General features: G+C 53.4%; 1 protein-coding gene across 3 annotated transcripts in view; it reads left to right on the forward strand.

Annotated features, from left to right (window-relative positions):
- Positions 1 to 15,008, forward strand: part of ARHGAP39 (Rho GTPase activating protein 39) — a 56,921-nt gene that overhangs the window by 449 nt on the left and 41,464 nt on the right. Inside the window, exon 1 of one of the 3 annotated variants that reach the window (XM_010811855.4) lies at positions 13,372 to 14,856. The exons of 1 other annotated variant lie outside the window; for it this stretch is intronic. In XM_010811855.4, coding sequence (XP_010810157.2) covers positions 14,809 to 14,856 — 48 coding nt within the window. In that variant the 5' untranslated portion in view covers positions 13,372 to 14,808. Of the gene's footprint in view, positions 1 to 13,371; positions 14,857 to 15,008 lie in introns of those variants that run through there. One more of the 3 variants, XM_015474348.3, reaches the window with a different exon arrangement.

Below are 15,008 nucleotides of genomic sequence, written 5' to 3' on the forward strand. Positions count from 1 at the left end.
TGAGTGGAGTGCGGAGACTTAGCGCGGGGCGTCGGCGCGGTTTCGGGGCGCTGCGGAGCCAGGGAGTCAGGACGCGCGTGGCCGCGTGCCGGCCGTGGCCGCCGGCCCCGCCGATCGGGCCTCTGGAGCGGAGCGGGCAGGGGCGTCCCCGCCTTACCCGCCGGGTCGCCCTCCCGGAACTGGAATTTGCTCAGTTGCCCGCGGGTTGCGGGATTGGTGTGGGTGGAGGCGGTGTTCAGTGCGAGGGCCCAGGTCGAGGCAGGCTCCGCGCATCTTGGGGGTCAGGACGTCTTTTATTTTAAAACGTGCAGCTGGCTGCGAGGCCGTGGCAACTGTGGGTGTGTTACATGCTGCTCCCACCAGCAGCTGCTGTGGGCGCTGCGCAGCCTTCAGCAGCTGAAATGCGGCGCCCCTCCACCCGCTTCGGTGTTGTAGGGTTTAAGCAAACCTCCTGTGACCTTTGCAGAAACCTACAGTTGCAAGGCTTCGTTTTCCTCCCCTACTGCAGACAATAGGAGATTTGTCTTTGAGGCCAGCGAGGGGAATTGAACCCTGTACATCCTGGGTGCCTCTGTAAACAGCAGGTGGTTCCCGGTCAGCGGCTCCCCTTTCACAGTGAGCAAGGTGTGTTTCTCCTCCCTGGGGGAGGGGAAGGAGATTTGATAGCTGTGACTGTAAAGCAAGGAGACTCGTTCCGTAAAGCAATTTGGCGTGGACTCTGTGACCTGAGCCCTGGCTGGGGAATGAGCAGGGCCTGGGTCTCCCTGCCCACACTTTGTCTAGTCAGCTGTCTTGCCCAGAGGCTGGAGAACAGAGGGGAGAAGAGGGCGGGTTCTGGAGCCAGACTGCCTGCCTTTGAGTGGCAACTCTTCTGTTTCCTGGCTTTGTACTCTGCCTCTGCTTACTCATCTGCAAAATGGGTGGTTGTGGGACTCCGTGAATTCATCGTGCCTGGCACTGTGTCCCTCTTGAGAAAAGTCAGGAGCTATTTATTATGGCTGCCAAGATCTGGTTTTCAGGACGCACCTGCTGGGTCAGCTGTTTTGTCTTAGTTTAACACGAACTCGAGGTCTGTGGCTTTTTTTTCTTACACAAGCTGGGGAGAAGCATATTTGGAGAAGCAGGTCTTCATAAAGGTAAACAAGGAACAAATCCCACATGCTTAGATTATCATATAGAACTGTTAAAAAAATCTTTTTAGAAGAGAAAAGCTTCTGATCTAGAATCCTGCAGTACTTATTGCCCTAAGAGGTAGGTAGGATTGTTGCTAACAGAAATGAGATGCTGAGCAGTTCTTGGGTAGTTCTCTTCTTGAGTTAAACTACCAGAGCCATTGTTATACTTTCCAGTGTTAACACTTGTGACAGAAAAGATACTTTATTAACCAACTCTAAGTAACAGTGAGGGCATAGGCACCAGAAAGCAAAGACTTGGCACTACCAGTGCAGTGATGTTCTGTCTTGCTCAGTGTTGGCAGGGGTAACTTAACTTGCTTCAGAACAAAGTGGAAAAATTTGTCATGTTTCCCAAGGAGATGGTTCTCCTTCCCAGATCCTAGACTCACTCTGATCACTTCATCTCGTCCCCTTTGTCTCTGTCACACTGAGATGAGGGGAAACCCCCACTTTAAGTAGAGTCTTTTGGCATTTGTGGAGTTTAAGGTTGAGAACATTTGATTTTCAGAACAAATGGTAATGAAACAGCTTCTGTGAGCAAATTTTAAAATATCTAAAGATAGATTTAGAAACGTCCATCCTGCCTTCTCTCCCGTGTGTGTGCTGAATGGGCTGCCCTCCAGCAGTGTTAACAGTGAACACGGTGTCTTATGAAGCTTCTCCCTGGTTCTTTGGTGCTTTTGAGAAAAATATCCGTATACTATGTTCTCAGTGAAATGCCTAGTTTTAGTAGTAAGTGCCTTTGCTGTGCTTGTTCACTGATCCCTGTGGCCATTTGTTGTGGGTCTTATACGTTCCCTCTTAAAGTTAGCTCTGTGGGTGTCCTGTCTGAGAAGCACAGCCTGGGGGTGCAGAGCCCTAGGCCTGCCAGAGCTGAACTGGACGGGCCTGCCCCCAGCCCTCTTCTGATACTTCTTGCTCCTCTGGTGAAGTCTGCACCTTCAGCTGTTGGCTCTGCCTCCTGCCTCCTGCACCTGCCCCTCTGTGCCTTCTGCCAGCCCCTGGGCCTGCCCTTGATGTTATCTGGCAGCTCTGGCCTGCTCTTGGGGTTGCTTCCGACCCTCCCTGCCATCCTGCAGCCACACATTTCCACCCTGTGGAGAAGAACCTCCCCCCTGCAGCCCTGGCTCACTTCTGCTTCTGCTGTGCTCCTGTCTGCACCTTCCTACTCTGCTCCAGATGAGGGTCTGTAAGCTGCAGCCACTGCCAGCCCTCTGCCTGTCTTTGTAAATAAAGTTTTATTGCAGCACAGCCACACTGGTTTATTTTTACATCATCTATGGCTTCTTTGGCAGAATTGACTAGTTGGACCAGAGACTTTATGGCCCACAATGCCTGAACTGTTTACTTTCTGGCCCATTTCCAGAAAGTTTGCTCTAGAAGTTCAGAGGGAAAAGGCTTGCAGGGGCTGCAGTGTGAGGGAAGGCTTCAAGGAAGAGGTGGTCTTTGAGCTGCACCTCCCTCATAGCAGCTGCGTGGGGGCCAGGGGTGAGGACTTTTCAGCAGCACAGAGAGGGTGTGTCAGGTTTTGGAGCAAAGGTGAGAAAGTGAGTTATGTGCAGTTTGAGGGGTAGAAGGTTATGTGAGAAGAGGAAATAATAACGTGAAGATGTCTGAACTCAGCTGAAGGACTGTAGAGTTTAGTTCTGTGGCTATAGGAGCCACTGCAGGTCTATGCGTAGGGGAAGTCCTGGTAAAATGGTTCAGGACGTGTGACTGGCAGTGACACATAGGATGGATTGGAGAAGGAAGAAATCAGAGACTTAAGGATTGCAGCAACAACTCAATAGAGGTTTATTTCTAGCTCACGTTTCATTTGCTTGTGGCACTTTTCTCTCAAGTCTTCATTTGCAGACTCGGGCATGCCCTTGTTTGGGACATGCTGTTCTTATGACAAGAGAGTGGTAGAAACTGTGTCTCACTGAGCTTCAGTGGAGAGCTGGCAACTCAGGTTCTGTGGCCAGAGCAGGTCACCTGGCCAAGCTTTGGCGAGGGGTCGGATGCTCTTCCCAGGGATGGAGTGGGAGGCTGCAGGATGGACAGCCCTCTTCCAGGGCGAGGGTGGGCTCACACCTGGAGATAGGCCTAGGACCCCCTGGGGAGGAAGTGAGCCTGCTCAGTGCCCCGTCTGGGTGGCAGGGCCAGCCTCACTTCATCTCTTGGCCTCCCTGCCTCCTGCTTCACTTCTGGCCTTGACCATGGGTGCCCCAGGACCGTCATCTCCAGGCTCCTGCCTTGAAGCTTGGTGCTCTGGGTCTTCGCCCAGCCACCGTCTCCTGCCTTCCACATCCTGCTCACTGTACCTCCCAGGTAGTTAATGAGCTCATACTTCCTCTGTCCAGTCCACCTGCCAAGCGGGCCTGTGCGCCGTCCTGTGGGTGCTGTGATTGTGCCTCCTGGATGGACTGCCTCCCTCTGTCTTCCTGCAGATCTTCAGGGGATGTGTTTTGGTTCTCATCCAGGGGTGGTTGCCTCTGGAGACATTTTTGGTTGTTCCAGCTGGGATCGGGTGCAGCTGGCAGTGTATGTGCACAGGTCAACAGGCCGTGACACCCTGGATGCTCCAGGGCAAGGAGCAGGCTCAGGGCGTGTCTGCCAGTCACGCCGCTGCACGGGTCTCCTTGGAGTCCGGTGCCCCGAGACCACCCTCCATGGCCTGGTGTGCCCCCACTGGCATCCTGTTCTCCGGCGACCCTGCTGAGTGCCACCAGGCCCAGCCCCGCTCTGCATTCCCTCCTCCCCTGAAACATGCAGAGCTCCTCTGGCCCCGCTGGGGCTGCCCAGGACCCGCTCTGTCCCTACACAGCCTTCAGCCGTCCCCCTCTGCACAGGGAATCCTTGAGGGCATTCTCACTTTGTGTCTCAGGGCTTTATGCAACAGTTCCATTGTGTCTTGGCGTCGGTGGGGATGAGCGGCTTTGGGTGGGGGTCACCCAGGTGCTCTTGAGGTTGACACAGCAGTAGGCAAGATGCCTTTATAGGTTTGCTCTTTTTAACTACTTCCAGGTACCAAGATCTCTCATCTCTTGCTTTCCTAAGTGTGAATGTTTTAATTCTCTTAAATTATCTTTACTTTCACTCCCCAAAGGGTTAAACATTTTTTCAGCTTGATAGTGTATTCAGCGTGTGAAGGTACAGAGGGTGCGTGGTTAAGCTGTCTGTTGCTTCCGTTTCCTGCCCTCCAGGCCTGGTCTGGTGGAGGCACCCCCACATCTTCTCCTAGACGCTTCGTAGCTATGCGAGCAAACACGTGTATGTATTATCTCCTGCTCTTTTCTTTTAAAAGTTTCTCAACTTTGCCTTCTTAACTAAATGTGTTTGGGAAGTCACTCCATGAGTGAAGCTCACTCAGTCATGTCCGACTCTTTGCGACCCCATGGACTGTAGCCTACCATGCTCCTCTGTCCGTGGGATTCTCCAGGCAAGAATACTGGAGTGGGTTGCCATTTCCTTCTCCAATATCAGTACATTTTTCATTTCATGCTTTTTCATGACTGGCTGTGGGGGTGCTGTAATTTAACCAGCCACTGCTGGTGAATATTGTATTTTCACTGTATATTTCCTGTGAATATCATATTTCATTGTGACTGTAATTTAACCAGCCTCTGCTGGTGAATATCGTATTTTGTACAGTTAAAATAAGGCTGCAGGTACAGCATGGTGCAAACCTGTGGATATGGCTGTAGGGCCCATCCCTAGAAGTAACACCTCTGTCTTTAACTACTGTTTATTCTGTTAGATCAGGTTTTGCTTTTGTTTCTTTATGTCTTTAACTCTCTGGTCATTTGTTTCTTTGGTCATTTGTTTCTCCCAGTTATCCGTCTATGTTTAAGTAATGTAGTATGGTTAGCCTAAATGAGCTTCTCAGTTGGAAATTGGCTCACCTTTTATGTGTTCTTATTGGTAAGAGTGACTAGGAAAACATCCACACAGAAACTTGTATACAGATGTTCACGGCAGTATCATTCACAGCCCAAGAGTCTGTCCAAAGGGGAAACAGCCCAAAAAGGGGAAAAAAGGGGAAAGGGGGAAACAGCCCAAAAGTCCATCAATAGGTGGACAGTGTGTTCCGTCCATACAGTGGAATATTGATTGGCAATAAGAAGACATGAAGTACTGATGCATGCTACAACGTGGATGAATCTTAAACATTATGCTGAGTGAAAGAAGCCAGACACAAAGATCTGGCTTTGTACGGTTCCATTGCTATGAAATAGGCAAATCCATGGAGACAGGAAGTGGGTTCAAGGTGCCAGTCCCGGGGCATAACAGCTGAGGCGTATGGGGTTTCTTTTGGAGCAGTGAAAGTATTCTGAAATTGACGTTGCTGAAGATTGTACATGTCAGAGATTGTGCTAAAATATTCCAAAAATCTGTGCTTTAAATGGGTAAATTTTAGGGTATGTGAATTATATCTCAATAAAGCTGTTAAAAATAAGAGTGACTAGGATTTTTCAGAAGGGAGCTTTCCAAGGTGGAGGCCAAGGCCTTAATGTTGACTCCATCCCGGGGTCGTGGTGAGGAGTCTGGTGGGCGGCACGATAACCCCGAGTCAGTCCCTGAGGGGCCGGCCGAGGGGACGCAGCACTGTTCGCGGCGCGGAAGCCTTGAGTTCGGCCTTGCCGCTGCCCTGAGGGATGCAGTCCATCACAGGTGAATTGGTCACATCACTTCGCAGCCAAACCTTGGCTCGTGTCTGAGGGTTGGGTTGCATCTTCTCCATCTGTCTTCCATGGCTGTTGGACTGGAGCATGACTGAATTTCAGAGGATACTGTACACTACTGAGGGTTACACGTGTATAAGGTTCTAAAAAGTTAATTTCAACACCAGGAGGCCAAGTCAGCAGAGCATGTTTCCCGTCCTCTTGCAGGCTCGTGGACCCCGAGTGTGGCTGCAGTGTGAACCGTGGCCGCAGGGCGCTGCCCCAGGCCTGGCACGCCTCCTCTGGCCTCCACTGCTGGGGCCTGTGTGGCTCCTTGGCTGCCCTTCTCTGTTTGTTCCGCTGTCTCTCTCAGTCCTTTCCTAACGTTCCTGCAGGCCCGGCATGAACCAGAGGCATGGGGGCTTCCTTCATGGGTTGAACTTTACAGGAGTGTCATCCCGAGATACTGCTGGTGGTTTCGTGACAGCCCCTTCAGCCACTTGCTGTGACTTCTCTAGTGGCCGGCATGTGTGTTCCTAGCCATTGGGATTGTGTGAAGCATGTAAAATACGAATTTCCCAGCCCGTAGACCTCATGTTGTCTGTCACCTGTCTCTGATGTGCGTTGGTTTGGCCACCCTGGATCTTCGTTGGCGCATGTGGGAGCTTTAGTTCCCTGACCAGAGGTTGAACGTGGGTCCCCGGCATTGGGAGCGCAGAATCTTTGCTACTGGACCACTGGGGAAGTCCCTGATTGGTGTTCCTTTGTCGATGATTGCTCTAGTTATTTTATTCTCGTTAACAAATCACCCCACAGCTTAGGGGCCTAAAACAGTCTTGTACAATCACCTCTCATGGTTTCTGTGGCTTAGGAATTCAGGAGACACTCAGCATGGGATATTGTGTGACTGCATTTCAGACAGGGCTAGGGAGGGGTCATCTCCAGGCTCCCTCGTGTGCACTGGAGTCTGACTGAGGAGTAGCTGGACCCACTTGGTGGGCTCCCCAGAGTAGCACCTTGCGGCTAACTCCTTGCTGGTGGCCAGAGCATGCATCCCAAGAGCTGACAGTGGAGCTGCAGCTTCTTTTGCAGCCGGATCTCAGTGGTCGCAGTGTCACTTCTTCCCCATCACGCCCACTAGGAGGGAGTTAGGTTGCCCAGCTGTGGTCCAGGAAGGTGGCTTAGGCTCTGCCCTTTTGTCTAGGCCTGGGGTCCAGGAACCTGCTGGTGTCCTTTCAGACTACTGATCTTGCTCTCTTCGGTGGTAGCTATTAGGACATTCAGTCCTTCACGCAGTGAGCCTGGCTATGGGTTTGTTTTATTTACAACAACAAAAATGTACACGCATGCACCAGGTGGTACTGTTGCTCCAGAAATCACTGTCTGGAGCTGCTCTCGCTGTGTCTTCTTCGGAGGTTCTCTTGAATTTAACGGGGACTCCAGTCCGTTGTCCCCGGCACAGTGCTTCCCTGCTTGTTTCTCAGGCATTCGGCATGAATTTCAGTCCTGTCCTCTAGTTCACTTAGCTTTTGAGTAGATAATTCCTTTTTCCTCATGCACCAGCACTCTTAACCTGACACAATTTAAAGTTGCTTTCAGGTTGCTGTTTTGTTTATAAGGAATAACCAGAGTCTGCTTTCAGATACGTGCTGCACAGGCAGCCACGGCCCATGGGCAGGAGACCAGGCTGCTAAGAGCTGGTGTCGGAGGTCGCTTGGGGATGGTGAGCGGGGGCTCGGGCACTGGGGGGTGTGGTCAACATCCCTGGGGGTCTGCAGCAGTGAGAACGAGGACAGGTGGCAGTTATGGGGGTTTAACACATGGACAGACTGTCTCCCCCGCTCTTCCCCACACTGACACATAAGAAGGATCAGAACAAACACTCCCAACTGTGCTCCATCGAGGAGGAGGCAGAGGAACAACCCCACCCTTCCTGGTGGTCCTGTGATGCACCTCTGCAGGGGCCACGACCCCCAGGAAGTCCTGGGGCCAGGGTGAGGCTCAGTAGGAGGTGGGGCATGTTCTGGCATGAGCAAAGGCCCTGAGGTTACTGAGATTGGGTGCAGCAGGAGCAGAAATACTCCCCTCGCAGCGCGAGTGCAGCGCCTGTGGGTCAGAAGCAGGCTGGTGGGGATGGGTTTCCAGCCCAAGTCTTCTGGCTGCAGGGCTGACCTTTCCCTGACGCTGGACGCCTCTGTGCAGTCCACCTGCCAAGAGGGCCCATGCAGCCCGTGCCCCAGCAGCACATGCCCAGGACGCTTCAGACGTGCACAGCAAGTGTGCTAGTCACTCAGCCATGTCCGACTCTTTGTGACCCCGTGGACTCATCCAGCAGGCCCCTCTGTCCATGGGGTTCTCCAGGCAGTAACACTGGAGTGGGCTGCCATTCCCTCCTCCAGGGGTCCTCCTGACCCAGGGGTTGAGCCCTGGTCTTCTGTGCAGCAGGCAGGTTCTTTCCCAACTGAGCCCCAAGGGATGCTTTTCCCAGCTGAATTTCAAATCCAACCTGAGGTTTTTTCCCTGCATGTTGTTCTGAGGAAATGTTTGATTTAGTTTTTTGACATAAGTAAAATTTTACCCCTTTAATAACCATTAACTGAAATATGTATTAGAATAAACATATGATTTATGAACTTTAAAAAATTTTATCAACGTTTAGTTGATTTACAGTGTTAATTTCTGTTGTATAGTCAAATGATTCAGCTATACGTATATATATGTATATATACTCTACGAACTTTTAAACTATCAAAACCTGAAAGATACTCTACCAAAAAATGTTAATCAGGATGATTTCCATGGGAGTATGCCTGTATTTGTAAAGTGGTTAATGTTAATAGATGATGAGGTTAGGATATTATTCTTCTCTGTATTTTGAAATAATTTCTATGTTGAAAACTAAATTTTAATTAATTAAAATTTCTAAAATCCAGCTCCTACTTTTCCCATAAAGATAATATTTTAAAGAAAGCATATTGACTTTCAGGTGAGGGTGGCAGGTTGAACCCGTGCATACAGTTTCAGTCTCCCAAACACCTGCTGAATAGACAGGAAGGTGACACTTAACAGATCAGCTCCCACGGCCAGGGCGAGTAAAGGGAGGGAGACAAACCAGGACAGTTTGGGAGCCGGGAGGAGACCTGAGGACTCTGGGCTGTGTCCTGCGGCAGGAAAGCCTACACTAACCTTGTTGGCACCCTGGGCTCATCCGAAGGCTCCCAGGAGTGAAAGGCAGCGAGAAGAGACCACAGTGAGGAGCAGAGGACGGGAGGCTGACAGGAAGGGCCAGGGAGATTTGAGACAGACCAAATGGAATCTCTAGAAACAACCCTAACCCACTGGCTAAATGTCAGATTATAAGTAGCTGAAGAGAGGCTTTGTGAACTAGCTGAAAGGAGTTTAATGAAAACAGCACAGAGGTGACCGGATGGGAAGTGTGACATGGTGGCTGAGCCTGGGGGGCGGTGCACCCCTGAGTTGCCGCCAGGGGGTCACCTGAGCCCCGGCTGAGGCGCCTCGTGAGGGGGCAGGCGGTCCGTCCCTCTGGGTGAGTGCAGGGAGCCTGCTCCGGGGCTCTGAGCTCGGACCTGCAGGCAGTCTCTGCTCGGGCCAGCTGGGGGCCTGAGGGTGCCCTCTGCTCAGACTGTCAGTGATCCGGGGAGGTGTCAGCTCTCCCGCCACAGCCGAGTGTGGGTCTCCTTGCCCTGGTGGTGATACCTGCGTTGTCTTCCGCGTGCTGGCCCTTCGTGGTGGGGGTGTCCATCTCTGGGCGCCGCTGCCTCCTCCAGGCCTGCTGTCCAGCTCTGAGCATTTGCTGCTGTTTCCCCATCATGTGTCCCAACCTTCATGAGCTCCCACAGTTGCTTCGTGCTGGATGTTACTGATGACCGCAGGGTCAGGGCCGTCGTGGACGACATCCACCTTGAGGCCAGTGTGACACAGGCTGGGTGGGAGCTTGTGTGTCCCCGACCCGCGTCACCGCTCCTGAAGTGCCGGCTCTTACTGTGGCCTTGGTGAGCCCTCCTTACTTCCTTTGTGCTGCAGCCGGGAGGGGCAGCCTGCCTGCCGCAAGCCAGGCCGTTGGGGATGGAACGGACTGGAGATGCCCTTCTGCTGTGCCCCAGCTCCTGCTCCCCTCCTCACCTTTCCCTGCTCCTCGTGACAGCGGCAGGTGTGGGGCGGGGGCTTTTAATGGCCCCACGAGGGCTCTGTTAATCACCAGTGTGACCCAACTGTGGGACAAGGGATCATCGCCCTCTCATTTGGCTCCTCCCAGGGCTGCCTGCATCAGGGGTGGCTGGATCCAGGTGCCACGTGGTCATTCACCTTTTTCCTACTGTTTATTTCTGCCTCCTTTTTTTTTTTTTTTTGAGAAGCTTCTCCCTGTTGGGGACAAAGCACCTAGCAGCTTCAGGCCCCAAACCCAGGCTGGGACTTAAGCAGGCAGGCCATGTCCTCCCTCATGGTCCTCTAGGGCGTTGCCGCTTCAGTGCACCCGTCATGTGGGGTGGGGTGCAGGAGAGGCCTGGGCTCAGACACCTGGAAGGCCTCAGGGAAGGGGTCTGCTAGCAGAGGAGGGAGAGAAGTGTGGACAGACAGCCTGGCCCAGCTGCAGGGTGTGAGCTCAGACGCTGGCCTTTTAAAAACCAGGGTCTCATTTTCTATCCTGTGAGGTGAGGATGGACACAGCTGCTGTGTCCTGGGTGAGAGGGGAAATGTGATCATGCTTTTAGAGCTCTTGCCAAGTGTTTTCTGTATACAGTAGGTGCTCAGTAAGTGATGCAGCCAGGGCGAGGGCTGTGCCTGTTTAGATGCTGAAACTGAGGCAGCTTTGTGGAGGAAGTGCATCTTCCAGGTCTGGTTGGGACAGTGGCATGTTGCACTCGGGCCACCTGCTGAGCTGCGGGTTCCACACTTCCTGCCCTGTCTCGGCCTTGCAGCTGCTCACAGGGTAACTGTGCGTGTGGGCTTCTTGTGCCACCAGAAGGCAGTCTCTGTCCTGACCTGCTGTCCTGGCTGTGCTGCCCGGGGAGCATGGATGCCCCCCCAAAGCTAGGGCAGGGGCGGTGCTCAGGTGCAGACTAGAGCATCGGGGTGACTGTGGTTTTAGGTTTCTAGGTTCCTGTAGAGGTGACATCCCGCAGTAGCTGCAGCCCCACCTGCAGCCCCATCCCCGCCCAGGCCCCTGCCTTTGGAAACACCGCCTACAGCTTCCTTTTTCCTGTGAGCTGTGACCCCAGACAACTGCTGGGGTCAGGTCTCATTCACTGAGTGCTGTGCCCCAGGGTTAGGGCTGTGACTGAGCAGCTGGTCCTTTGGCCTTTGTTGGGACCTTTGACTTCTATGCCCCGATGGAGTCTGTTTTCAGATGTTCCTGGGATGGTCCCTGAGATGAAGTCCGGTTCACATGCTGACTCTTCTTTCTCATGGACATGAGCCTCCACCTCTGGAGCTGCATGGCCTTCTAGCGGACCAGGGCGTCTTATCCACTCTTGACCGTCACGGTTTCACATCCTTATGTTGAATGTATCTGGATCTTTAAACATATGGTTTGATGATCTTTGTCTTAACTAGACCACCCGCCCATTTGTGTTTATGAAAATTACTGTGTTTGAATTTATTTCTACCATCCTACTTCATACTCTGTCCTGTCATTGAGAACAGATTCCTCTTTTCTCCTTTTGGACTAATTTTTTCTTTTTTTTTTTTCTTATCTGAACTGGAATTCACTCACTTGACTTCCCTCGTGGCTGCCCTGGGTATTTTAACACATAGAATTCATTTATCAAAATTTAATTGATATTTTTACTCCCCTCCAAACAGTCCGGAGCTCTTAGATACTTCCTCCCAGCTCTTGCTTCCTCTGGGTGGGAGGGCTACGTTTTCTACCTGCTGCCTTCAGGGTATCAGCCTTGGGGTGTCTCCAAGGGTCATCACCCAGGCACGTCCAGGGCTTTCTATCCATTCCCTTGCCTCTCCTGAGTGGTACAAATGCTCCTCGGATGCACACAGCAGAATGATCCCCATTCCTGGTTTTACTTGGCTTTTGCCCTCTGGGGTTCTGAACTTTCTTCCTGTCTCATCAGCAGATTAAATTTTTTTTCCCCATAGTTTAAAACTGTCATAATAGTGTGTGTTCTCTCTTAGGAGGGTTGGTCAGAGCTATATGTTTCATTATTGTGACAGAAATGGCAGGGTTCCCTGAAGTCTTTTCTCCCAGGAGGTCCTGGGGCTAGCCTCCTATGTATGTTTGGGGGGGTGGGTCGTGTCTACAGCACGAGGGCCCCAGTTTTCCCGGTAGCCTGGCTGGCTTGGCCCTGCCAGGAAGGCACTGTCTCTCCTGTTATTGGAACTTGGCTCCTTGGTTTACCTGTGCACGCTGCGGTGTTCACATGCTCAGGAGTCTCACAGCCCGCGCCACGCAGGCTGCAGGGGCAGAGAGGCCCGGCCCCAGCCTGCTGGGGGCAGTGCTGCTGAGCACCAGCCAGTCCAGCTCCTGGGGCTCGTGCTCTAGATGCAGCCCATCAGGAGCCAGCACCAAGCGTGTCTGCTCTGCAGCCCGCGGAGGGAGCTGGGCTCAAGCACCTGCTCAACCACAGGTGACTGGAGCACACCTGCAGCAGGGTGCTGAGGAGCGGGCGGCAGTCCCCAGCACTGCAGCCTCCGCCTGGCAGGTCTGTGGGATGGGGAGGGGCAGCCCTGCCTGCAAGGTGGGGGAGGGCGCCCAGTGACCCAGTGAGTTCACCTGCAGCTGCACTGCAGGTGCTCAGCCAAGGGCGACTGTCGGCATGTCCCTGTGCATTTTTTGTGAGTTTTTCGTGTGTCTCTACTTCCCCTCCAACCAGGTGCTTTTCAAGAGGTGGGGCTGCAGAGCTCAGGTGTGGAGCCGGCCTAGGGCTCCTGCTGGCTGCAGGGCCTGCGCGCAGGCAGTCTTAAGGGGTCTTGGCGGGCAGGGAGGTAGGAAACTTCCCTCAGATGTGGGGTGTTTGTGGAGCATTTTGGGGAGCTGACCAGGACAGAGTGAGGGTGGCCAGCGGTGAGCCTCCATTCAGTCACCCGTGGAAACAGGTAGAACATCCATACCTGCAACTGGAGAAGGCCAGACCCGAGACTGAACAGCAGGGCAGGGCAGCGAGGGGTGTCCTGTCTCCAGTCTCACCCACGGAAGCCTGGCGGAGGGCTGGGCAGGCAGCAGGCGCCCTGGGGAGCAGCGAGCGCGGCTCTCAGCCTGTCGCCGCCCCCGTGCTCTGTTGTCCCGCAGTGTTAGGGGCTCCCTTTTCTCAGGGAGGCTCTGTGTTCTCCTGGGTGGGGCAGACGGGGCCAGGAGTGAGCACGAGAGAGTCTGACGCTGGCTTTGCTGAGTTTCACTGGAAACTCAGGTCCTTTCACTGCAGTGAGTGCAGTGGACTCGCTGAGCGAAGGTCTGGGTGCTCAGCGAGCACTGGCAGAAGGTGGTGCTCTGACAGTCATGGGGAGGCCGTTCTGCTACAGGAGTGCCACTGGCTCCTCCCGCTAGAGTCCAAGCTCGCTCTGCTCACCGCACAGCAGGCCAGTGAATCTGCGAGGTGAGGTGCTGAGGCAAGGAATACTTTATTCAGAGAGCCAGGTGACCAAGAAGATGGCAGACTAATGTCTCAAAGTGACCATCTTGCCAGCGTCTGGATGCCAGGTTCTTTTATGTATCAGAGACAGGTGGCAGGTGAGGAAACAAAGTAAAAAGGCCATTAATCTTGCGAACATTTACTAGGATGGCAAGCCTCCAGCAGGGGGTTGTGTCATTTTAGTCCTTCGTGCCATCTACAGGTAGACAGGGCTCTGAGCAAAGGCACTTTAGTTTAACAGTCAGGGAGAGGGGTAGGATTCTCTGAGGCAGGCCACTATGTGTGATTATAATAACAAGAGCAACGAAAAGCAAGTCAAAGAAACAGTTTCAGCATGGTGTCAGAATTGACTTCTCCGTGCAACCCTGCCTTTGTGGGGATCCTGTCCTGTCCTGCTGCCTGGGGTCACTGTACCACCCCACACCCCTCCCTGAAGCCCCCATGGGGTTTTGTGGGCCAAGGCATCTGGGGGCTGGGGGATCAGCCTGGAGGGGTGGGACTGGCCTCCCTGTGGTCTCTGGGGTGACGGAGTGTCAACGTTGGCCCCCCGTGACTGTGTAGACCACAGCCGTCTCGCACTGACCTCCTGGAGCCGGGGCGCCGTGTGGGGCTGTTCCGGTCACAGGCCAGGCCATGTGCGAGACCCGGCTCGCAAACACGTGACAGGCGCTCTGCTCCCTCAGCAGTCCTGCAGGGGCCCCGCGTCTGTTGTGTTGGTGAGGGAAGCCCAGGAAGGCGAGGAGGGGGCTGTGCCCTGCGGGTGAGCAGAGCAGGGTCTGTGTGTCCTGATGGCCTGCATGTGACCCCGAGGCCAGGCAGGAGCCGGGTGCTGGCTCCACGGTGGCAGCTTTCTGGGAGCTTGAAGGGCAGCACCAGCCTCCAAGATTAACTGCACACATGTCCAGTTGACTCTGCACAGCCGTGTCCTTTCTGTGTGGGTGCATCAGACATCCTTTCCCAGAAGGGTCTGAAAAGCTGATTCTGACCTATAGGCTGATTCTCTGACCTGCCGAGGGGTTAGGTCACAATGTTCAGCATAACAGCGTGGCTGGGCGCTAGAGGAGGGGAGTCAGTGAGAACAGCTGGGCGGGAGGCGCGGAGGCGGAAATGCCAGCCCGGCCTGTTCCGAGCAGGAGAATGCGGCCTTGTGTCTCCAGCTCAGAGCCAGGCTTTCAGAGCTCGAGACTGAGTTGGGCTCATTGTTCAGAACTTGGAAAACTTATTAAAAACAGCATTGAGAATGGAACGAAGGCCTTCTGGAAATGATGGCTGAGCAGAGACTTGTTTATTCTTCTTCCCTCCCTGAAACTCACTGAAATGGACAAAAAGAATGAAAACTGGGTAACAGGATTTAATCTACAGTGAATCAGGGATAAGCACAGCTGGAGAATGGTGTTGGCCAGACAGGGAGGAGGAGAAAGCGAGAGCCTCGAGCAGGTTGCAATTTCCCCACTGGAGTACTTGGGAGGGACTGTTGATGACATTTACTTGGCAGAAAGGGGTCTGTGGTCTGGGTGGGCCTTGGGGTAGACCAGATGTAGGTGGGTGTCTGGTGAGAGATGAGCTGAAGGAAGAAGGCCCAGGTGTTC

Source organism: Bos taurus, chromosome 14 (genome assembly GCF_002263795.3).
Source record: "Bos taurus isolate L1 Dominette 01449 registration number 42190680 breed Hereford chromosome 14, ARS-UCD2.0, whole genome shotgun sequence".
Classification (NCBI taxonomy): Eukaryota; Metazoa; Chordata; class Mammalia; order Artiodactyla; family Bovidae; genus Bos; species Bos taurus.